Source organism: Notamacropus eugenii, chromosome 5 (genome assembly GCF_028372415.1).
Source record: "Notamacropus eugenii isolate mMacEug1 chromosome 5, mMacEug1.pri_v2, whole genome shotgun sequence".
In the NCBI taxonomy this organism is placed as follows: Eukaryota; Metazoa; Chordata; class Mammalia; order Diprotodontia; family Macropodidae; genus Notamacropus; species Notamacropus eugenii.
The window spans coordinates 51259327-51284446 of NC_092876.1; the positions used below are offsets into that span (position 1 = coordinate 51259327).

A 25120-nucleotide genomic window follows, 5' to 3' on the forward strand; every position below is an offset into this window, starting at 1 on the left:
AGTGAATCGAGGCACGATGGCAGTGGAGAGGAGGAGGTCTCTGGAGAGAGACTAGGGAATTAGGCATTTTATAAGGGCTTTCTCTGAACCATTACCTCCTGGCAGGAGATGATTGTTTCGGTCAGACTCTCCGCAGGGAGCTGGCATAGTCATGTTGGATGGCAGTGCACAAGGTCTGGGGGACAGGCCCAGGCTGGTGGTGGCCCTGTCCCTCATACTGTGGCAAGGGCAAGGCTAGGCAGGCTGCTCCTGGGTGGGCTCCTGGGGTGGGGACCATGGCTAGCACTCCCTTGCTTCTCACTGGCTCTGTTCAGAGGGTATGTACTGCATCTGCTCTTGGCTGTCTTCCTCTGTTCTGTTCTCCTTTGTGCTCACTGCACGCTCGTTTTCTCTCCCTCCCTCTCTCCCTCTCCCTTCTTCTCTCAGTGCTCTGACTCTGATAAAAAATGTCACCTCTGGACAGCTGTGGATTTAGGTTTCTTCATCGTGATGGGGGTCATTGGGGGCCTCCTTGGAGCCACATTCAACTGTCTGAACAAGAGGCTTGCAAAGTACCGTATGCGAAACGTGCACCCGAAACCTAAGCTTGTCAGGTATCTGTGCTGCTGCCTCCTCTTCCCTGACTGGCGTGACTCATTTAACTGTATAGGAGAGCGTGGAGCCAGATGTGGAGAGGGATGGGAGCTCTTGGGAATGTGCCCTTGGTGCCCCAGATTTAAAATCCAGTCTAGACAGTGTCCGCCACAGGGCCACCTTCCTGGGATGTCAAACAGGAGAACAGAACCTCAAGTTTGGGAGCTGAACTTAAATCAGAGCTTCTGTTCTTTGAGTGAGTACATCTCTGGACTAGTTATTTGGGGGCCTAGGAGAGGTCAGCGTGTCACTGGGGTCCTGCCCCAAAGGACCTTCCCAAGCTTAGGTGTAAAGGCCTATCCCTTCATCCCTAATATCTGGGCAGAACTGCCATAGGTGTGTGGCTGATGAGCTGCTGCCCACTGCCCTCCCCCGTCTGAGCACAGAAAGCAGGTGCCTTGACTGGGGGCCGTTTCCAAGGGTAGGGTGGGGTGGGGAGAGTTTTAATAGAAAAGCATTTTCTGAGATAGGTCTTTTTTTTGTTGTTGTTAAAGAGCACTTTTTTAAAACAGGGTCTGGTTTGTGTTTTGTTCGTAGAGTCTTGGAAAGCCTGTTGGTGTCCTTGATGACCACGGTTGTGGTGTTCGTTGCTTCCATGATTTTGGGAGAGTGCCGGCAAATATCCTCTGCAAGTCAGAGTGGTAATGATTCATTCCAGCCACAGGTACACTCTGTCCCTTGCCACAAGGTCCCCATACATATGGAGGGGCAGAATTTGCAAGCATCTCCTGTGCCTTTGCTGTGGCCCCACACGGGTGCAGCTCTTCTTAGAGACTGCACACCAGAATTCTCATTCTGCCTTCTTTATTCTAGCACATTGGGTTGGACATCCTAGAAGGAGAGCAAAATGCTCAAGGGCCCCTTTTTATTACTGCCCTCTGAGCCCAGAACAAGCAGCTTTCTTCTGCTTCTCCCTTGAGGCCCAGCTTAGCCTGTTGAGCTCTCCAGTCAAGGGCCCCAGAGGTTTTATAATTTTCTTAGCTTTTCTCAAAGGTTCCCCTCCTCATTCTTTTGATGTTTGTACCTCAGAAGTATTCTCCCTCCCAACTCTGAAAGATGATTCCCATTTTTGCCTGTAATGGGTTCATCTCTCTCATCATGGTTCAGCCTAGTTGCATCGCTGTGTCCTGAATACCCCACAAGGTCTAGGACTCATTCCTGAAGAGGCAGATGCCCTCACATTTTGTTCTCAGTCCTCTGCCTGGTTTAACAGCCCAATGTTTGGTCAGTAGGTATATTGTGACATCCTTCTGAATGGAAAACGATGAAGAGTCCTAGCCCCACCATCATGAATCTGCTTCCCTCCCCTTACCACTGTACCCATGCAGCCCTTGGACCTACCTGGAAGGTTAAATGAGTCCTCCAGGACCTTTTTTCTGTCAGTCCCTTCAATGTAACTCTGTGATTACCCCCAGTAAGCAGCGGAAATGCAGCAGAGAATTATTCAGGGAGGAACTGGTTGTTGGGGGTTGAAACATCAGGAACTCTGGGGGCAAGTGAGTGCTTTGTCTTAGGACTTGGAATAGAGAAGGAAAAGAAAACATGTACTCTAGAGAGCAGACTTCAAAGACATCCCTCATCCAGGGAAGGATAGGTAAATTCCCATTGCCTAAAGTTCTGTAGGGGGGATGTCAGCCCAGGAAAGTTGAGGAAGGGAGGGAGAGAGAGAGGGAGAAGGAGGGAAGGAGAGCTCACAATCATGAAATTTTGAAGGCAGAGAATTAAATCTTAGCTTGGAGGGAGAGGGGAGCTGCTGAAAGAGGCATGCAAATGCACTGGGAGCCCCCCAACTTGGATTTTCAGAAGACTTAAACAGAAGCTGTAAGCATGGGCAAGAGAATCCAGAAACATGGCATTTTTTCCTAGTAACAATAGGACAGAAGCTTCTTCCCTAAAACTAAACTAGCTCCTTTGAGTCAAAATTTGCCCCCACCTCATTTGCATACTTGAGTTACTCCCCCCCCACAGGTCCTAGCCCTTTGTCTCTTCTGTGTCCCATCCATCCTTCCATAGTTTGATGGGACCATAACACACAGGGTTCATTGTGAACCACCAAAAGATTAACCCAGTAAGACCACTAGCTATTTGAGTCAGTGCACTCCATGTGAGCAGATAGCTACAGAGACAGCCTGGGCTGTTTGTACTGCTTGTTTTTTCTCATTTTCATAAGCATTCCCAATAATTCAGCATTGGAATTGCTTGCTTCATATTTTGCCACCCACTTTATTTGTAGTGAGAGCTTCCAGGCTCTACTTTCTGTGCAGACAGCATCCATTGAGAAGGCTGAACATGTGCTTTGGTGGTCATCTAACAGCTGTTTGGTTCCTAATCATCAGGTCACTTCTGAAGATGTGAATGCAAGCATCAAAACTTTTTTTTGTCCCAATGAGACTTACAATGACATGGCAACACTGTTCTTCAATCCCCAAGAATCTGCTATCCTGCAGCTCTTTCACCAGGATGGTGAGTTCTGAAAGATGGAGACTTGCTGGTCCCATTGTACCCACTGTGCCCACTGACAGCCAATCCTTCCCTCCCACCTCAGGCCAAAGAGCCTTTTCCATGGGAAGCACCAAGCTGGGCTAGTCCATGGGGAGATGACCCTGAGCCTCCTGTAGGAATTCTAAGCCATGGCACAAGGTTCTGGGTTTGAGGCCTTGAGGTGGTTGTGTCAGCACTTGCCTGTGTGACTCGGGCTGCTCTTTGCTCTTACAGGGACTTTCAGCCCCATCACACTAGCCTTGTTCTTTGTCCTCTACTTCTTACTCTCGTGTTGGACCTATGGCATGTCGGTTCCCAGCGGCCTCTTCGTGCCCTCCCTGCTCTGTGGAGCTGCTTTTGGACGCTTAGTCGCCAACATTCTGAAAAGGTGCTTTGTGTGTGTGTGTGTGTGTGTGTAGGCATGCATATGTCACAAAATGTGTTTCTTCCCCTGCTTCCCACCCCAGTAACCATGCGATCCTAATTCATGTTTGACCTCATTCCTTATTAGCTACATTGGATTGGGCCACATCTATTCAGGGACCTTTGCCTTGATTGGTGCCGCAGCGTTCTTGGGTGGTGTAGTTCGAATGACCATCAGCCTTACCGTCATCTTGATAGAGTCCACCAATGAAATCACTTATGGGCTCCCCATTATGATCACCTTGATGGTAAATGCCTACTACCCCTTTCCAGTTAATGGGTCAGTTTTACCTTCTGCCTGGATTATCTGAGATCCTTGCTTTGTGTCGCAGGTGGCCAAATGGACTGGGGACTTCTTCAACAAAGGCATTTATGACATTCACGTGGGACTTCGGGGAGTGCCGCTTCTTGAGTGGGAGACAGAAGTGGAAATGGACAAGTGAGGCAATGGGTCCATCTTATTTCAAAGTTTCCAAGTAGAAAAGGGCTGGGGACAGAATGACATTTGGGGAGATGGGAAAGACTTCTGGGTTTAGAACCTACTAAAAATGGACTAGAAAGACAAGTTGTAAAAAAAAAAAAAGCCGACATAGAAAGGAGCTTTGATAGTCCAGCATCTTATTAGGCTTATGTACAGCGCTAAAAATTTCCCAGCCACAATTGTTCAGACTTCATGAAATGGTGGCTCTTTTAGACACACACAAAAAAAAGTTGTGGAATGATTTTTATCTATACTAGTTGTGGAAAAGAGGAGAATATTCAATAAATAAGAGAAGTTACAGGAAATAAAGTAATGAAATTTATGGGCAATAAAAAGCAATGCTTCCAAAATAAAATGGAAAGAAAATGATTAGGAAAATGTTTTGCCATAAATATGTCTGACAAAAATGACATTTAAAGCCAATGAGGAATTGACACAAATTTATAAGACTAACATCCCTTCCCCAATAGATAAGTGGTCAAATAATATGAATAGGCAGCTCTTAAAAGAGAAAATCTAGCAATCTAAAAAGTTGTTCAGACTTACAGTCAAAGAAATTAAAATGATGATAATTTTGAATGACCATCTTTTTTGTCCATTAAGTTGGCAAAGAGCTAAAAATGATAAAATTCAGTGTGACTGGGCCTACGGAAAAACAAAATGTACCATTAGACTCCTGGGGGAGCTGTGAATTGTTCTGTTCTCTGGAGGATTATAATATCTGCAAAACCTTATTCTCTTTGATTGAGAGATCCTACTACTAGGACTTGAGCTTAAAGATGTTATTGACAAGAGGACACTCTAGTTTCTAAGCACAAGAAGTGTTTCAGTTACAGAAGTTAGTCAGAGTTTGGGGATTTGTTTTCTTTCATCAAAAGCCTGTCAAAGTGTTATGGAAAGTTCAGAAAAATCATTTATGAAACATCATTTGGGGACTATGTGTGTAGGACAACAGCTGGTTTTTAATTTTGATTATGTGACATGCATACAAATAAAACCAATCCATTTTACAGAATTTCCACATATGCCTATTAAAATGCTGCATTACTAGCAAAAAAGTTGAACTGTGTAAACACCCTGGTCATCTAGCATATAAACATGTTATGGACAGCTCCAGCAGATAATTCATAAATATAACTGGAAGAGATGGTAAATCTGTGAGATTTTTTAACATACGAAGAGGCAAAGCTCATGATCATCTACAAGATGACCTACTTGAATGTTGAAATTAGCATGTCTTTGGGAACTAGTTCTGTGCCCTGTTAAGGCTTGGTCTCCTTTTGGGAATCCAATCTCTCTAATGAACTTGGATGTCTGCATCCTTCTAGGCTCAGAGCTAGTGACATCATGGAGCCCAACCTGACATACGTCTACCCACATACTCGCATCCAGTCTCTCGTCAGCATCTTGCGAACCACCGTCCATCATGCATTCCCTGTGGTGACAGAGAATCGGGGCAATGAGAAGGAATTCATGAAAGGAAACCAGCTGATCAGTAACAACATAAAATTCAAGGTAAGGAAAATAGATTGATGTTGAGAAAGGGAAGAGGAAAATCTGTCTCTCAGACCACTTTTGTCATATTTGCATTTAGAGTTGAAAGTTGTCTATATGTTTATGTACTTTATATATATACATGTATATATACATATATTCATACATATATACATACACTGTATATATGTTTATGTACTTTAATGATCTGTGATTTCATTGATATGAAATCTTTCTCCCACTGAAGATCAGAAAACATAGCAGTGTGAAAATAAGTACAAAATCGTTACGATTTCATCCCCCAAATTGGATCCAAATAACTTTGCCCCCAGAAAGTATGCACATAGGAAAGTAAATAAAGCCAAATTTTATTACTCCTCCTAAACTGTTAACTACTATGAGCAACTCCCTACATCTGCAGGGTTGATTTTCTAGATCTTTATATACCAGGACACCACTAGGAGAGTTACCCTTTCTCCTCTGGTGATATCAGAAGACTGTCTCTTTAAACCTGAGTTCTCATCCAGAGCATAGTGCCATAGAGGTCAGCCAAGAGAGACAGTCTATAATCCTTCCCTTCCCCCTTCCTCTTCCATTCATTTGGATTTCTAAAAGCCCTCTGTCCTCCTCGTCAGCCTTTTCTCCCTCTCCTAGAAATCTAGCATTCTCACCCGGGCTGGTGAGCAGCGCAAAAGGAGCCAGTCCATGAAATCCTATCCATCAAGTGAGCTCCGTAACATGTGTGATGAGCACATAGCCACGGAGGAGCCTGCAGAGAAGGAGGACCTCCTGCAGCAGATGCTGGAGAGGAGGTGAGACTCCCAGCAGGCTCTGGGGCACAAGGAGCCAGCTCCCTTCCCCCTCTGCTGGTAACTGCTCATCTGCTTGATTCTTCTGACAGTCTCATCTCCATTCCTTCTGTAAATGAAATGACAAGTTGTTTTCAGGGACATAGAGATGTTCCTTTTTGCAGATGCTGTGAAATGGCACTTAGGTTCTCTGGAGGCTTGCTTAGTTTAAACCTGAAGCATTTACTCTGATTTTTGTATGACAGATACACACCCTACCCCAACCTATACCCGGACCAGTCCCCCAGTGAAGACTGGACCATGGAGGAACGCTTCCGCCCTTTGACCTTTCACGGCCTGATTCTTCGATCACAGCTTGTCACATTGCTGGTCCGAGGAGTTTGCTATTCTGAAAATCAGTCGGTAAGTCTTACTTCATAATGGATTCTGGGATTCTGATGAGAGGAGACATGAGCATGCTCTGGGGAGAAAAGAGATGTGTCACCAGTGACTATATTTTTGTCATTATTTCTTCCTCTGTTCAGTTGTCTCCTCTGTGGTCTGTGAGGCCATCTCTTCCTTCAGGTGGGGTCTTTGGTCTTCTCGGTGGTCTCTGCTCTTGTACTGTTGGGTTGTTCTCTTTGTTAATGACAGTATCTTGGATTTCTAGTATGAAGGAGTTTCTTACGTTTGCTTTTTCAAAAGAAGTCACATTAATTCTGGTATGGAGCTTTTCTCCAGTAGGTGTGGCAAGTTGTTCCCAGGATCTTTTCCCCAGTCCCTTACTTTTAAGTGAGTCTTAAAAGTTTTAAAAATCACTTTACATTTTGTCATTTTTCCTCCCCCAAAATGGCCTCCTGCACATTGCCCAGAGATAAGTATTGACAGAAACCCTCAGGTGTGAGCTGTGTAAAGTTAGGTCCAGAGGTTCCTTCTTCAGAGACTTGACTCCTAAGTTAACTTGCGTTTGGAGTCTGGCTCGTGGGTCCACACCAGTGTTTTACTCTTCTTCAGCCTGTGGAGGTTGGGATGGGCATGGGGAGACAAGTGTTAATGATCTCAGATCAGATTCCTAAGTCTTCTCTCACAATACATAGTTATTATTAGTTTATAACTTCATCATGTAATTTCCTCACTGAGGAAACCGAGCTAGCTGGGTGTCAGGTCTGTGTGGGGAAGACAAAACATCGATTTAGAGCTGGGAGGGACCCTAGACACTGTCCAGCCCAACTTGCCTCTCTCCTCCCCGCCCTGCCCCCTGTCCTTCCCTGTGCCATTTTGTAGATGTGGAAACTGAGACTCAGAGGAAAGGGGACTTGGCAAGGTCAGGGAGTGACAGCCAGAATTTGAACCCAAGTCCTGGTTCTCCAAAGCCAGCATTCTTCCCATTGTACCAGGGTGCTACCCATTGTAGTAAGAGATAGGTTGAGTGAGTAACATGGTCCATATCATGTGGGGCCTTTACATCCAGATGAGTTTGGAGTCATTCTAATGCACACTGGGAGTCGTTTAGTGAGGAAGTCATGGGATGGAAACAACTAGTAAGGAGACTAGTTGATAATGATGTACTGATGAGAACTTTTTTCAGTCTCTCAAGTTAGTGGGATGATGTTGTGGCAAACCCCAACTAATAAGTGGGACCAGCCTCTTTAGATGGGATTGTTTATGGAACACTGTCCTGGTTTGAACTGCAGAGTGCCAGCCAACCGCGGCTCTCCTATGCCGAGATGGCTGAGGATTATCCCCGCTATCCGGACATCCACGACCTGGACTTGACCCTGCTGAACCCCCGGATGATTGTGGTAAGAAGGGGCATCTCTTCAGGATTCAGGAGACTGATATCAGAGGGAGGACTCCACTATAATGAATCTGCCTTGGGCAATGCTGGGATCTCTTGGGTGTGATTGGTGCCTGGTTTGGGAGGGAGGGGGGCGTCCAAATCTGAACTTTCACCACAGTGGTCCCTCTCATGCCTTGATGCACATCAGCAATTCCACTACAGCTTAATTTTTGAGTTCCCTAGAGGGCTAAGCAGTGATGACAGAAATGGCCTATGTCAAAGGTTAGACTCTGACCCAGGACTTTGTCACCTTCCTTATATATGGGGCTGGTAGTAGGATGTATTGGAGGTAATCCAGGTATTCCTTTGTTCCTCAGGATGTTACCCCATACATGAACCCGTCACCATTTACAGTCTCGCCCAATACCCACGTCTCACAAGTCTTCAATCTGTTTAGAACAATGGGCCTCAGACACTTGCCAGTGGTGAATGCAGTGGGGGAGGTAAGTCCTCATGACTTGTGTGTTCTGAGCTACGGAGAGGGAGCTTGTACATTTGGGGTCTCCCACCTGTACTGCCAATATCTGCATGTTCCAGACAGAATCCTTGTAATTCATCCAGTGTGGATTAAAGCTCTTCTGCATGTGAGCACAGAGATAAGTTCTGGGCCCTACCTTTGTGGGGAGAGGAGGTACCTAAGTAACTGTAATCTACAACAATAATCCATGATAAGTGCATTAGAGGGTGTATAACAGAGTAGGATGTGAGCTCCGGAGAGCTGGGGACAGGTCACTTCCAAGAGAGTATCAGAAAAACATGTTTGTGAGTCAGCTCAAAGCTTGAATGTTCCCTTTCTCTAAGGTGATGCACTCAGATTAACTCATGTTACAAGCAGGGTTTTCTGTCACTGGTTGGTGGGTCAGAGTCAGACTTCCATAGACCACAGAGGCTGTGGGCTTGGACAGATTCTTCCATGATAGTAACATGCCACCTGTGGCTCCAGTGTTTGATGGGATGGAATGAATACCTGTGGCCAGGGGACTGATTCCCATGACCTAGTTCTATGCTCCTTACCACTCATAGGGTAACAGTAGCAACATCGCCAGTGGTCCATGTCCTTCACTTGCTTAGAAGTCACTCCTGGATTTCCCACAGGGTGTGGCCTTGGAGTCAGAATCCACAAGGCAAAGGAGGCAGAGACAGGGGCATGAGCATGGGGAGGTGGGAAACTGCAAAGTGTACCAAGAGGTCAGTACATCAACAAGTGTTTATCAAGTTTTTACTCCAGGCTGGGCATTTTGCTAGACACAAAAACAGAATGAAACAGCATGTATGTCAATAAGTCTGGAAAATAAATACAAAGTAATTGTGTTGAAAGAGAAGTGAGAGGTCAGGAAAGGCCTGAGATAGGAGGTGCTTGATCTGGGGTTTCTGAGAGGCAGAGTAGTGAGGAGGAAGAACGTTCCAGGCATGAGGACAGGCCTGGAGATGGAAAATGGAATGTCATGTGTCAGGAAAGGCAGGCTCCCAGATGTGGCTGGACTAGGTCCAGGGGCTGGGACATAAAGGGCTGTGGGCAGCAGACAGACCTTTGTGTGTTACCTCAGGATAGGAAGTCCCTGGACCTTATTGAGCAGGAGGGCATTAGAGTTGGGCAGGAGTATGCGGTAAGCAGAGAAACACTGTTGACATGAGGCTGCAGACATGGAGTGGTGGAACTTCACTCGGCAGACAATGGAGAGCTGGGATTGCTGAAGCTTCTGGGCAGATCGGTGACCTAACCCGACCTCTGTGTGGTAGCTTAGTCTGACCCTCGTAGGAAGGATGCCTTGGAAGAAACCCTGCATGCTCATGATGAAGGTGCTCTAGGGGCTGGCCAGCATGAGCCGACCTTACCACATGTGGCCAGCAGATGTCCCCAGCTTTCCACCAGCAGCTGCCAGACAGGGGCCCTGAGAGAGAATTCCTGAGTTTCCCATTCACTAGGGACAATGGGCCTCTATTTTTTTCTTCTTTCAGATTCAGCCCATCCCTTTGTTGCCCAGGCTTCTCCTGACTGTAATCCTTGTCCTGAGCCTGTCTCCTAGCCTACATAGCCCTCTGAATGGGAGAATTCCCTCTCTGGTGCTCTTGTCTTTCTCAGAGATGCACCTACTGTTGTTGCTGGCTGGCCGTTGGGCATGATTTCCTAATTCCAAGACTTACTGTTGTTTGGCAGCTGGTCTTGTGTGGGTGCTGTGATAAGAGGAGGGAAATTGAGCTGGCTGGTAGTAAAAACCAGCTAGAGGGAGACTGGCGTAAGGCAGGGGGTATGTCAGTCCTGGCTACCAGTTGAGCAACTGGAAATCTTCTCAATCAATAAATATTTATTAAGCATTTACTAGGAAGACCAAAAGATTTATAGGTTTATCTTTGATTTCTTTGTCTAGAAACAACATTTCCTGAAATGAGCATTTCTTTTTAATGATTTTTTAAAATTATTTTTTCCCCAATTACATACTAAAATAATTTTTAACATTTTATAAAAAAGTCTTGAGTTCCAAATTCTGCCCCTTCCTCCTCTTCCCCCCCACTGAGACAGATTGTTATCGTTATTATAAAAAAAGCATTTAATTATCTCAGAGGGTTAGGGATCAAATGAGATGAAGTATGTTGGAAACTGTAAAATGCACAACGGTTAAGCAGTGCTAGAAGTTATTAGCACGAGCAGCAGCAGCTTTCTCTTCCCTAGGTTATTCTTGCAGAGCAAACTGTGGTCATTTTTGTCTGTGAGTTCCTCACAACTGACTTGTGGTCTTTTTTTGTCTCCTCATCAGATTGTTGGGATTATTACCCGGCACAACTTGACCTATGAATTTCTCCAAGGAAGACTAAGACAGCACTATCAGACCATCTGACCCCCACCCACTCACCCTGCAACTACAAGGCAGCCCTTCCTCTCCTGGGGAGAGTCACAGGGTGATTCCTTTACACTCTGCCCTGGACCTCCGCTTTCCCAGGGCATGGAGGATTCACCAGTTGGTTTTACCCACATGCACGCAAAGCTGGAATTGTCAAACATTTTGCTGGTCAGAGATGTGAGGGGCTTTAGGCAGCAGCAGAGATGCTGCCTATCAGAGAGTCTTCCCCTGGCTGGTATCTTCTCATGCCCCTCTTGCTCTCCTCCTTGCCATCAGATGATTGCACAGGCCCCTGGCTCTTCCTTCACCTCTGCCTGGGGATCAGAGGTTCAAACCAATCCCTGCTGAGCCGTGTCCTACCCACTAGAGGAGGAAACTTAGAGCTTTTCATCCCGTGCACTCCTCATTGCAGCTTTCCTTCTGCAGCAGATGCCTTAGGTGAGGAAAGGGGATTTGGGCTTCGGCAGGCACTGTTATACGGCCAGCTATAAAATTAAATGAATTACTAATTTGAGGAAGTGAGAACCTTACAGAAATTTCTTCTCAATATGTAATTCTTAACTTGGTCATCTTCTCTTCAATTTTTAAAGACCTCTTTCATGCTTTTTTGGGGTCAACAAGTGTTCTTCTGGTGGCCCCTCGGCTTGTGTTTGTTGCTAGCACATTCCAGAAGCACAGTGAATTAGAACCTTAGTCCTGGTGTTAGAAAGGGTTCAATTTCACGAGGATGTAAATATATGTGCACCCTCAGCAGGGAGTCCACTTAGGGGCGGAGCTCTCCCTTCATATCCATTCCAGGGTTCCCCTCCACCCTCCATGTTTCCAGTTGCCTTTGGCCCTCTTAAAATTTAGTCTTGCTCTGCCTATGTGAACCTAGTAGATGGGATTCTCTCAGACCCTTTTTCCTCTCCAAAGATAACTAAGCAAAAGCATTTTTAGCTCCATCAGATTTATTGGTGAAGTAGCCCAAAGGAATTTAGCGTCACCCAAAGTTACCTGAGAGCAAGGCACCCTTGGGTCACATTGTCTCACTTCAGTCTGAAATTATGTAGAATTTTTACACAATGGTAGAAACTGCTTACACGGGCCAGTGCTTTTAACTTCTGACTGCTCTCAGGTGTGCTTTGAGTCAGAAAAATGAAAGGTGAGACCTAATGTGTGTTGATGACCCTCCTGGTTCTCCCAGTGAGGGCTGAGGGGCTCTGGATCCGATGTGTCCCAGCCACGTCCTCCCCAGCCGTGCTTCTAGGCCACAGTGATTGCAGGCTCTGTGGTCCTCACATTACCCTGTGATTTCTGCTCGTGCAGAGCAGATAGAGGTCACCCAGACTTCTCTCCCTCCCCAATAGTGCATAGACTTTAGCTTCTCCTTTAGGCTTTGGGTTAAAGGCACTCTGCACTGCAAGCAGCCTCATCTCCTCTGGTAGCTGTTATTTATTCCATTTCCAATGGAGCAGCTCCTTCTCTGAGCAGTGCACCTGACGAAATCAGATCCTGGTGGCTGGGACCTCTCCTTTCCCTCTGCTGCTCCTTTCAGCCATCTCCTCTCCATCTAACTTCCCACTTGATGCTTCTCTACTCTTTGACCCAAGGTATCATGAAAGGCATCCTCTGGTGTTTTAGCTTTTTCCTCATTCCTTGAAGGTGAGCTGAGGCCTTGCTTCAGCTCCTGTCTTCCTCCATCACTGCTCTGCAGGTTTGGTCTTAGGTTCAGATGGTCACATACTGCTCTGGTTTGGGAAGTGGGGTCAGTCCTGGCTCATAGTTCATTTCTTAAAATCAGCACCTTGGAAAGTGAATTTCCCTCAAGTAAGGTGCTCTTGTGAATCTTGTGCATCTGACTTGGATTCACTCTGCCCAAGGTTCTTTATCACTTTGACCAAATTTACTGTTACTTGTTTCTAATTACTCACTTTTTCTGGATACAGTGGAGAAGAAATTCCCCATCATCCAGGAAATTTCTAGGACCAAAATGCCAGATCCCTTTAAATTGGGTATCTCTGACTGATTGTGAATTCAGCTAACTGCTGTGGCCAGCACCATTTTAACATGTGAGAGTCAAGATACTGTAGTAACAAATTAGTTTTCTTTTTTTTTCATTTTTAAAAATTTCATTAAGATTACTAAGAGCTTTGGAAACGTATTGCACTACAGAGACTGCACAAACCAGGAGAATTGCACTCTATTGAACAGGAGTTTTGCCCTCAAGTTTTTCTTTCCCATCTACCTCTCATAAATGACATGACAGGTTCTCCTTTAAGTCTGTCTTCTCATCTGGATAGCAGATCCATATGACCATGTCTTAAGGCTCCAAGGAATTTCTCATCCCAGTGCATAGACTGTCAGAGTATGGGATTATACACCACCAGGAAAGGTTTTTCTGCAATCACTGTGGCTTAGAAGCAAACAGTGGTGAAGTCTCAGCTAACCAAGACTGGAGCTTCCCAGATCATTCTTCATGGAGAACACCAGAACCCTCTGTGGCCCTACATTCCTTTTCCTGACTTTGTGTCTTTATATCATCCCTGTTTTGACAACCTGAAGGCAACAGCTTCTCCACCTCCAAAAGAGGGAATGTGAATCTCATTGCTTCAAGTCACCATCAGGCATCTGTTCTGTGGAAGAAACCAGCATTTTACACCTTCAGCACGGTCTCCAGGCACTGCAGGCTATGTGGATTGGCACCTTAACATAAGCACCACAGTGTAAGAGGATTTTTCTTTGGCTTTCATCCCCCATGTGACATTCCAAGATTCCCCACATTCAAGGTTTCTCTCACTGAACATGGAAGGAGGACAAGTAATGAAGCCACGTTCTCTGGCTGATGACCTAATCAGATCATTTGCTTATTGTAACGAACAGGTTCTTAGAGCTGATAGAGAAATGAAGTTGTGTTTCTGGACATTGCTATCTGTGAGGCTGTTCTGATACAGATCTGAGCAATGGCGTGCACCCATTGATGGGACCGTCTTAGGGAAAGGGCTTCTGGGGCCCCTCCTGAGAACCTGTGCAGTGTTAATGTGCAGTATTGCCTTGCAACAGTCATTTCAATGGTAACATTTTTTTGTGTTTGCACTGTTTGTTTGTAAAATAATGTAAGCTAATTCCAATGTGTATATATAGTATTTTTTTTAATTTGTACAAAAAATATTTTTATTTGAACTTTTGGCACTTGGAAGTCCTCATTGTAACCATAACATGTCAGAGAATAAAATGTCCTTGTCTGTGTCCTTCACTCTAGTTTCTGTGGTACTTTTTACTTGTCTTTTCCCTTTGTAGTCAGTATGTAAAAATTAGGAATCTAGGATTGCTGTCCATCCTTCATTCTCAAAGAGGAACAGTGAGATCAGGAGGATGATGTCTTGCAAGTGAATTGGATGTAAGTGAGGCAGAGCTGTGCAAAGTCAACAGCCTCATTCCTCCAGAGTTACTGGAGTCTACTGGCAAGACATAAGTCAGAACAACTGTAAATGGCCCCAGATGCAGTGGGAGACCTTGGCCTTTTAAGCTAAGGTCTTTCCCAGGTGTCAGTTTGTCTGAGGCAATGCCCATTCAGTGATTAAAGGCTAAGAAAAATTGAGGTAAAAGGTAGCCTAATTTGCCTTTGCAAAAGAAACAGTCAGATGAAGTGGGATTCTATAGACCTGCTACTACTGTCCCAGGAGCTCTCCTCAGGGTGAACTCTTATTTGGAGATTAGTTTGTGTCAATTTAGAGAGGCCAGCCTCTTAGTCTCATTCCTAAAATTTTATAGTATCTGGCTACTTCCAGCTTCTTCCTACTGAGACAGTGAAGTCTGGGACATACTGATGACTGAATTTCTTATGACACCAAGATTTTATTTGTCTCAGAATATCCTATAGTGTATTTGCAAATGTGTCCCAGTTGGCCAGCCCCTATGTCTACTGCCTTTTGTGTTAGGAACCTCAAAGAATCTAATTGCCTTTCTGTAGCCAAAAGGGCTTAGGAATTTCCCCCATACATCCTTCTGAAAAACAAAAGACATGAGAAAGGTAGACAGGGATTAGGGGGTGTAGATGTATTTCATTATTCTCTATGAGTGTACACTAGGATTCATTCTGGCAGACATGATTACAAAAGTATGTGTATGAATTTTAAGATTAATATATTTGTTCTCTTGTTGGTATCAGAAAAACTGGATGAATTATCATGAGGGAGGTTATGGCCTTCAGAACCAACAGCCTCTGAAACTAAGATGAAAAACCCAGAAGAGCAAAGAACATGAGGAGATAGTAGAATAGACCTAGAAAGGACATTAGGGATCACAGCACCTAACCACTTCATTTCATAGAGAACACTTTGTCACTTCCCCAAGGTCAAGGAAGTAATCATCTGGCTGACTCCTTAGGTATATGTATGCCCAAATCATCCATGACAAGGATGGAAAGCCCACCACCTCTCACTAGCTATTCAAGGATTTTATTACACTGAAGTTCTTCCTTTCAGATGAGATCTTTTTCTACTTTTTGCCAAAGTGATGTGGTTCTTTTCTCAGTTGGGTAGCATTATCGCTGGGAAGTGGTAAGCTTCTAGATAATTCTAGTTAGTGTTCTATTCAATAATGAGTTTGAAAGGGCCATGCTCCTGACAAGAGCCCCTGTTTTTGGCTCTCAGTCATAAGTGCTCATCATGTTCAACCTGCTGTTCGTGATGAAGTGGATAGGATAGCTCACATCCCCTGTCCCGTCTTTGTCTTCCATCCAACACGGAGACTAATGGCTACTGCATTTCCTTATCCTTTTTTTTCTCCAAATTTCCGTACTTACTGAGAACAAGGCTGTTAACCCATGTCTCCAGCCAATGTCTGCTGCCTGAGAAATGCCTGCTATTTTACAAGGACACTTGTTAGAGCCTAATAATTCAGGCCTCTAGCTCTCTCATGAAGATGGAATGGTGATTATATTTTAAAGTTTAGATGTTAAAATCCAGGAGGTTAGTAAGCCTTTTTAAAACCTCATTTACACTTAGTAAATGTTTTTATTCTTCTATTCTTCCTTCAATTCTAGTTCTATCTAGTAACCAAAAATAGTGCCAAACCAGACCAACCCCAGCAGTCAGCTCTCAGAATTGCCTCATTAGAAACATGTGCCCCAAAACTTGTATGTCAAAAAATGATGAGGAATTGCATGGGAAAAGAAAAAACCATACAATGTTAGATATGAACTACATTAGCCTCGAGAAAACTTCACTCGAATCGGTCTAAATAAATAGCCATTATGGCTTTTCTTTGCCTCCGCAGATATGATGAGAGGTGACTCTCTGGCTAAGTGATTTTTAAAAAAAAGAAAGAAAGAAAGAAAATTTTGCAGGCAGTATAATAGTCGGAATAGACCTGAATTCCCCCACTGTTTCCCTGTAGGAAACAAAGAATCACACCAGCCCGCGGCTGTTTCTGTCCATGGTGCTGAAGTTTATTCATTCTTGAACTGCTTAGAATTTAAACTCAGATCTAATGAATGGACAAAAACCGCCATAACGCCATCACACCATCACACCATTTTGTCTACATTCAAAATTACATTTGTGAAACAGCAAAAGAAAGCTGTAGCTTGAACCAGGAGCACAAAGCCCAGTTTGCTAATAACAAATGGACAAAATAGAGCCAAAGTCCCAAAGGATTTGATCTGACAGGGTCCAGCACGTGTTTTCCTCTTTGTACATTATCTTCAGAACTACAAAGAGAAGACAAACATATTTGGTTAGCAATATCCCAGCTAGATGACCTAGAGAAGGTAACATGAGATTGGAATGGATAGCAGGTATAAAATGGACAAAAAACACCCTTTATCCTTGATCTCTTAAACCACTCTTCCTTAGCATATTAAAGTGGATCCTCTGGGCTTCCAGAACTAGCAGACAGTTCAGACCATAAAGGGTAATTAAAGAAATCCTTATGTATTCTATTTTATTCTAGACTTTGGTGACTCTGGAAAAGAGTGAAGCTGATGACTTTGTGCAACTCTGCCTCACTTAAATCCACTTCACAAGCAAGTCAAGAGGTCAACCATCATCCACTATTTTACCTTATTATTTGCTTCATTTACATCATAATGTCATTGACCCTCTTCAAAAATGAAGGACCACCACCACCACCAACTCATTCTATTTGACCCTTTAATTTTATAACTCTAGAAAGGAAAATAAATGAAAGCCCCTCACATTATAAAACAATCTGGTCCTATGGAAGTTTTAATTCTCTAATACATCTGGTGATACCCCCTTGGAGAATCAAGCATTACTGTTACAGTTTTGTAGTTACAGATAGTCCCAAAGGCAAGAATGATATATTTCAAAGGGAGATATGTATCTAGTCCCTGCACCTGCTGAGGATTTCACTTGGTAGTGAACCCCTCTACCTCTGCTTGAATTTTAGCATAGCATATGTCTCTTTTCTCCCTAACCCATTTCCAGATCTCCTTACCCTAAAACTGTTGCAGCCAAGTCCACTTTGGGCTCCTATTCTATCAATCCTGCCCCCAAAGCAGCTGGAGGACCTCCTCAGACTACGAGGGGAAGTCAAGAGTGCCCGAAGCTTATTCTTCAGGAGGGCAGATCTCTCAGATTGCTCCCAAGTGCCCCGGTTGAAGTTTCCCTCCCGCTGGGCTGGGCTGACTTCCCCACTCCAGGAAGAGAGGGAGCTAAGTGCTTCCCCAGCCTCCTCATTCTGCTCATTAAGTCCTTGTGAGGCCATGACCTCATCTTCTAAAGGTATCTTGTCCTCCAGGCGGTCCAACAAATTCTAAAAAATCAAAAAGGGAACAAAGAGAGGAGTTTATGAGTTCATTACATTGGGGAGTAGTGACCAAAAAATCAAAACCGTACCAAAATACCACCCCTGGTTTCTATTGTCCCTGACAAGTCTCTCTCTGGTCCTACCTTGAAATCCACCAGGTCATTATTGGACACAGGACTGGCTTTGGTTCGACCTTGAAGCTGCAGGGTCAAAAGGAGGAGAATGCTGATGGAGATGGTAGTGAAGGAGCCCATGCTGTGATTGGTCGTCAATATCAGTCAGTCAAATGCTTGCTGTCTCTTCTGTCTCCTCTTCGCTCTTGGTCTTCTGACCCTGTTGTCTTATGCCTCCCAGTCTGCCTCTTTGTCTTTTTATATCCCCCTCCAGCACCCTGAGACCGCCCAAGGGATGTACCCCTCCCCATTCTGTCACTTGCAGTGATAAAGGACTGGAGTGAGCCAACAGAAGATGTCCTTTTAAAGTTATCAGTCCAGTGCAGACTGTCACAACCTCATTGTAGAGGTGGCTTCTGCACTTCAACGGTTGTCACAGCCTCAGGAACCCTAGGCTGCAAGAGTCACATTCTTGTTGATTTGGCTCAAGAGGTTTCACACTTTAAAGGTGTGAGAGGAACCAAAAAAATCCTTGATTATCTCACAAAGATGCCTCAGGATTCTTTGCTTCCTTGCCGTGGAAACAATTTAGGGAAACAGGATGGCTGGCCAGTACCCATCTCTCCCCAAGCTTGTTACATGAATGCTAGGGAGGTCCAAATAAGGACAAGAAAGAAGGAAATTACAGGCAACTTTCAACCTAGAGAAAGAGTTCAAGCTGACACAGACAAGCCTGGATGCTTGGGACAATTTTATACTCTTTCTTACTTAATTCAGATTCTTTCTCCTGCATGTGAGTTCCCAACTGTGGCTATGGTTCCAAGCAGCTGGGTAGAGCAGAGGTGAGTTGTTGTTTTTTCTCATAAAGACTGTGAAGTCAGCACCAAGGATAGAATGTGAGAAACACCCCATGGGAGAAACATCCTAATCATTCTGCTCCCACATATCAACACCAGAGAATATTTTCCTGAAGTCAATATCCCCCACTCACCACCCACAATACATACCCTTACTCTTCCATCACTTTTCCCTCTTGTAAGGTGTTGATAGAAATGATTATGAACCTAGAAAAAGCCACCATCATCATTCCATTGCCATGTGGTATCCTAGAAGCTATTAAATCAAAAGTCTGAAACTTGTATTGAGTTCTAGCCTTGCCAGAAAAAAAAAAAAAAGTCAATGGGGTGGGCCAATGTGGAGAGCCCTTTGTGGCACATACTAGTCTCCTAGATCTTTCTCTACCTCACATCAGTTGGTGCAGGCAAGTGACAGACATTTGGACCCCCATTTCTCAGTCAAAAACTAACAAGGTTCAATCAATATGAAATTTTTACAAACTGTTTAGCACTGTACTAGACATTAGCACTTCCTAGGCTTATAGATTTAGAGTGGAAAAAAGCATTAAAAGTTAGTGAGTCCACTATGTTCATTTTATAGATTAGAAAACTGAGGCAGACAGGTGAAGTGACTTGCTCAGGGTCACACAGCTAGTAAGTGTCTGAAGTAGGATCTGAACCCAGGTGTTTCTGACTCCAAGTCCACCGTACCATGATACATCTTTAATTCAGTAGTCACTTATTAATTACCTACAGTGAGCAAAGCAAGTGTATTTAAGGAAGAATACTAATTGGGAGGGATAACTTACAAGAAATGTGTTTAGGACACTTGATTGAGATTTGAGAATCCAGAACCTTTTACCCAGCAGCCCAAATCACAGAATCTCAGAGTTGGAAGAGACATCAGAGACCATCTAGTCTAACCCACACAGTGCCCCTCCTTTCAGGAAGCTTTCCTTGACTGATATGAGCCATGGTCTAAAATTAGCCATCATCAGTCCTTCTGTCACTCTTGCAATGGCTGCCTACCTTTGTGGGGTCTTTCCTACCTTCTTCTATTAGACTGTAAACCTCCTGAGGGGAGGTTTTGTGTAGTCGTTATGTACTCATTCATCCTAGGGGCAGCTAAGTGGTGCAGTGGATAGAGCACCAGTGCAGGAGTCAGAAAGACTTGAGTTCAAATCTCACCTCAGACACTTGACACTCACTGTGTGACCTTGGGCAAATCACTTAACCCCAATTTTCTCCTCCTGGGTCATCTCCAGTCATCCTGATTCAGGTGGCTCTGGAGGAAAAGTGAGGCTGGTGACCTGCACAGCCCTCCCTCTCTCAAAAAAGAAAAAAGACAAAGTGAAGTGCAAGTCATGTCATTATTTCTCTGATGGCATGGTCTTCTTTGACAACAAAGGACAAACACACATGTACAAACACACCTAGCACATTGTTATATGCTTCATGGATGGTCTAAAAACATGTTAACTGATAGACCTTGTACTTAATCCTAGTTTTTGGTTAGATTTGGAGAAATTCTCCATGGTGCTAATTTGTTTATAAAATGAAGAACTGATCCTGTTCCATCCCTGCTTCTCATGGAACACCATGACCAGGTCAGTTAGGTATTGTGAGCTTGTTTGTATTGTGGAGTCACAAAATCTGACATTTACAAAGGATTTTAGAGGCCAGCTAATCTCACTCATATCTGAATAAAAGAAACCTTCACTTGCATGATCTCTGCAAAGCCATCCTCTAGATTCCAGTTGAAGACTTGAAGCCGTTCATTCCATTTTCAAACAACTCTAATTGTCATGAAGTTTTTCCTGGCATCAAACCTAAAGTTGCCTCACTTCAGCTTTCAGCCATATTTCCTGGTTCTGCTCTTGGGAGCAAGACTAATCCCTCAAATGCCAGAAGATAATTGTCATGTCTTCCTGAGTTTTATTCCCTCATCCAGGCTAAATATCCCAATTTTCTTCATGAAATCTAATATTTTTCTAATAAAGATTGAATTGCATTGCTATAATCCTCAGTAAAATTACTTGACCAGTGGGTTTCAGGGCTTTGGAAGATGATGATGAAGAGGAGGAAGATAACTGGCATTTGTGTGATGCTTTAAGGTTTGCAAAGTGTTCTACATGTTATTTAATTTGATCCACACAAAAACCTGAGAAGTATGTGCTATTATTATTCCCATTTTATAGACGATGTATCTGAAACAGAGAAAGTGAAGTGACTTGCCCAGTGACCCACTTGAATTCAGGTCTTCCTGACTCCAAGTCCAACACTCAATCCACCTAGATCCCCATTGATGAAGAATACAATATTGAGCCATTTTCAGTTGGAATTTGGTAGGCCAAAGACAACATTCTCCTAATGATGCTGCATGATTCAAGTCATAAGTGCATGTCAGGTTATTTTTAGTAAGGCTAGTTTGACAAGAAGCTGTGTTTCCGAGAAGTAATTCTTTCTAAGCATGTCAGCCTGCCCTGTCCTTGCCCTTCTGAGACAGCCCTCTGATGTGGGTGTTATCTTGGCAAATGGCATACCAGAAATGACATAGGGCAGTCTCTTCTTTCCACCCTCCCTTCCCTGACCCCTCCCCCTCTCCAGCTGCTTTTGCAGGCATCTTGGGGTAAAAGCAGAAGTCACTGTCCAAGGTTCCAGATTATTCAGAATCTATTTTCTTTTTCCTGAAGACTTCTTTCCTCTCTGAGAGCTAGTATATGGAAAGACAATAAAACTTGATGGGATTTTTGGATTAAGATCTGGAATAGACCTTAGGTATTATCTCATCTAATTCCAAAATTTTTCAGATGGGGAAACAAATAGCTTGTCTTGCATCGTTACCATGAATATTGATTTAAAGCCCACCTGTCAACTGTTTATTAGCAGAAGAGGCAGGGAAATCACAGATAATCAAGATCCATATACAATCCCCTCTCCACACACTCCAGTTACACTGGGCTCACTGGGCTTCCTATGTCTCAAACACACCTCTGTGGTTACTCCTTTTCCTGGCTGTGTCTGGAAGATGCCCACTTCATCTCAGTCCTACTCATCCTTCCAGAAGAACTTCAAACACCATCCCCTCCCTGAACCCTTCCTTCTTTCCCCAAACTCAAGCCATAAAGATACTTGGATCTCTCCAAGTACTTTGTGCCTCTTAAGGACTTACCAAATTCTCCCATTCACCATAGTTATTTGCACATTTGCTATATCTCTCCCCAAAATAACTACCATTTATTTAATTGTGCTTACAACTTACATAGTCCTTTATATATTTTATCACATTTGATCCTCACAATAATATTTGGCAGTCAGTGCTGGGTGACCTCACTTAAACTTTGACTGCCTTAATTGTATAATGATAGCATTTACCTCCTAGAGTTATTGTGAGGATCAAATGAAATATTTGCAAATTACTTAGCACAGTGTCTGGCTCTTAGGAGGTATATGATAAATGCTAGATTCTGGCCTGTCTTCCTTCTTGACTCTAAGTTCAGAATGAAGGATTTAGAATTTCATTTTCCCATTAGCTTTAACCTCCTCCCCCTACCCATCAATTTTTCTTCTGGGGCTTCCAACCAGGAGAATTGTGTGACTTGACTTTCCATTCCTTTCCTCGCCTTTTCTCAACGTTGTATGGTATATTAATGACCAATGAGATTTTCAAGAAGCCATGTTGTAAGAAGGAGAGGGAGAGATTGCAAAAAGGTTTGGACATCAGCCTTTTCTTTCCCTTCTGGCATCTGAATAGAAAAATATTAGCCGTATTTTTATGCCCTGGAACAAAGGAGGTCATTTGCTGCAGAGATGAGTTGGAGGGCAGATCTTACTGATTCAGTGCTTTCTTGCCTTCTTTGGAGTTGCTCTTAGCTCCTCCTTAGGAGCAACTGTTATCATAGTAAATGTCATCGATATCACACACATATGGAAATCAACTGAGAAAAGTCCATGTCCCTACAGCACTTTGTAGTTTACAAAATGCTTCTTGATCTTCAATTGTGTGAAGAGCCGACATGTGGAGCAGAAAGTAGATATATCTTGGTCCTGAGGACAGAACCAGGCATGGAGCTGCAGAGAAAGGGGGCTGGGTTTGTTAGAAGAGTTTGTTGTCATCATAATAAGAACTATCAAAAAAGGGGGAGTTTGCCTGGGGGAGGGGTAAACTCTATCTCAATAGAAGTCTTTGAATAAAAGTTGGATAACCACTTACTTGTCAGGAATGTTGTAGGGCTGGAAGAGACCTCAGAGGCCAATGGGTCCAACTCCTCATTTTATAATTGAGGAAATTCAGTCATCTAGAGAGTAAATGATTTGCCCAAGGCCATACAGGCTGGATTTGAACCCAGTCCTCAGACTCATTTTACAGAATAGGCATGTATTAGACTAGATGGCATATGAGAATCCTCTGAATTCTATGTGTTTTTATGACTATTCATTGAAATGAACAGGGGAAGTGTTACTTTCTCCACTTTATGGGTGAGAAAATTGAGGTCCAGAGTAGTAAGTCTAAAGCTTGAATTGAGAACTTTATCCACACCTGATGTCTCTAACTCTAGTGCTATTTCCTCCATACCCTCATTGTCTCCCATTGGTATGTGGCGTCCCCTACAGGACTAAGGAAGAAATTACTGTGCTTTGCCCACAGTAAGCACTTGATGAATGTTAATGAATGCTGTGGTCTATGTGGAGAATGGAGGGAGATGGACAAAGCCTCTTTGTTGAGAATTCTGGGGCTACATACATTTCTTTCCCCCTCACACACACTTCTTTGGTGAAATGGGAAGGCAGCTACAGCAGAGAACAGAGAATCATGAGCCAAGGATGGGTCAGCTCTAGAAGGTTTGAGACTTTCAACATCTTTTTCCCATCTCTCAACTACCCACACTGAGAGTACTCTGCCATCCAAGCCTGGGTTTCTCCAATACCCCATTAAAAAAGGGCTTTATTCCCTTATCTGGTCCCTTCATTTTGCCAAAACTTATCCAAGATATACTTATTCTTCCAATGAAATCTACCTTGAACCTGATGTGTTTGGGGGGGTTGGAAGAGTAGGGCCTGCCTGAAGTGGGGGTTGAATAAAGTTACATAAGTAGCTAGCTAGTTAGCATTTATATAGTGTTTAAAGGTTTGCAAAGCTCTTCATTCTGGGAGGTAGGTGTTATTTTTATCCCCATTGTACGGATAAGAAAACTAAAGCAGATAGAGGATAAGTGAATAGCTCAGGGTCACACAGCTAGTAAGTTTATCTGAGCTTGAATTTGACTTAGGTCTCCACTTCACATTCAGTGGCTACTAAGTGATAAGTAGGGTGGGTCTGGATTATAGAGAAAACTACTCATATAACTTTAGGTAAATCTCATCTCTCTGGCCTTAGTTTCTTCTGTAAAATTAGGAGGTTGGACTCCAAGAGCTCTGAGAGCCCTTTCAGTTCTAATGCTATAAGCAATGAAAGAGTCTCTTAGAACTTGATCGTAAATGCACACACGATTGGTTCTTGAGCAAGAGAATGACATAAGAGTTAGCCCTGAAAGGAACCTTATTCCTCTCCCCCCCCCCCCCTTTTTTACACATGAGGAAACTGAAGTCTAGTGGTGAAATGACTTACCAGATCACCATGCTGGCAAGAAGAACTTAGGCCATTAAGGAGTTCTTTGAAGGCAGGGATTGGTTTTACCTCTTTTTGTGTCTAGCATTTAGAAGGGCAGCTAGATGGAGCCATAACAAAGTCAGGAAGACTTATCTTCCTGAGTTCAAATCTAGCTTCACACTCTTACTAGCTGCATGACCCTGGACAAATCACTTCATCTTGCTTGCCTCAGTTTCCTTGTCTATAAATGAACTGGAGAAGGAAATGGAAAGCCACTCCAGTCCCCAAATGGGGTCAGGAAGAGTCAGGCATGACTGAAAAATGACTGAACAGCACTTAGCACAGGGCCAGGAACACAGTAGATACTCAATAAATGTTGATTGATTGGTTGATTAGGCTCAGGGCTTTAGGCTCTCTCCATTATACTACACCATCAAATGATAAAAGTTATATTTTAGGAAGATAATATTGACCATGGGGCACATAGTGAGTTGAAGACGAGAAGGTCTTGAAGTGGGGAGAACACTCCCCCACTAGGGGAGACCTAGATTTAATAATCTAGGAAGATGAGAGATCTAAAGCAGTGAAGGTCAGAATTAATGAGGGTTTAGACAGTGGACAGCTCTGGGGAAAAAAGAGTCAAGGCTGTCCCTGGTTTTAAACCTGGTTGACTGGAAGAGGGATGGTTCCTTTGGTACAGAGGTTCTCAACCTGCCATTTGTGTATTTTCTCAATATTTGGACACTACGTGCCCCACCCACATGTAACATGCCCTTGTAATCATCTGAATTCTATTTTATTCATTTAAAAATACGATTCTGAGAAGGGGTTCATAGATTTTACCAGAC

The 25120-nt window shown here is 43.7% G+C and overlaps 2 protein-coding genes across 5 annotated transcripts in view; one reads left to right on the forward strand and one right to left on the reverse strand.

Annotated features, from left to right (window-relative positions):
• CLCN6 (chloride voltage-gated channel 6) overlaps positions 1–17203 on the forward strand; it is a 35921-nt gene extending 18718 nt beyond the window's left edge. For 2 of the 4 annotated variants that reach the window (XM_072608877.1, XM_072608876.1), the window contains 12 exons: positions 427–593; positions 1171–1297; positions 2970–3096; positions 3349–3502; positions 3626–3785; positions 3870–3976; positions 5347–5533; positions 6167–6324; positions 6567–6723; positions 7995–8102; positions 8458–8583; positions 9236–10890. In XM_072608877.1, the coding sequence (XP_072464978.1) occupies positions 427–593; positions 1171–1297; positions 2970–3096; positions 3349–3502; positions 3626–3785; positions 3870–3976; positions 5347–5533; positions 6167–6324; positions 6567–6723; positions 7995–8102; positions 8458–8583; positions 9236–9385 (1728 nt within the window). In that variant the 3' untranslated portion in view covers positions 9386–10890. The other 2 variants (XM_072608880.1, XM_072608878.1) reach the window with 2 other exon arrangements.
• On the reverse strand, positions 16390–18084 carry NPPA (natriuretic peptide A). Its single transcript, XM_072608888.1, has 3 exons — positions 17877–18084; positions 17422–17739; positions 16390–16672 (listed from the first exon to the last, which is right to left on the reverse strand). The coding sequence occupies exons 1-3, from the start codon at positions 17985–17987 to the stop codon at positions 16667–16669; spliced, it is 435 nt and encodes a 144-aa protein (XP_072464989.1). The 5' UTR covers positions 17988–18084; the 3' UTR covers positions 16390–16666.
• Positions 18085–25120: the final 7036 nt, after the last annotated feature.

What these genes read in the sequence shown, in the direction of transcription:
- NPPA (XM_072608888.1), bottom strand. Translation starts at nt 17,987, where the DNA reads ATGGGCTCCTTCACTACCATCTCCATCAGCATTCTCCTCCTTTTGACC. An exon ending in ATGACCTGGTGGATTTCAAG is followed by an intron (nt 17,740 to 17,876) that starts GTAGGACCAGAG and finishes TTGATTTTTTAG; the next exon opens with AATTTGTTGGACCGCCTGGA.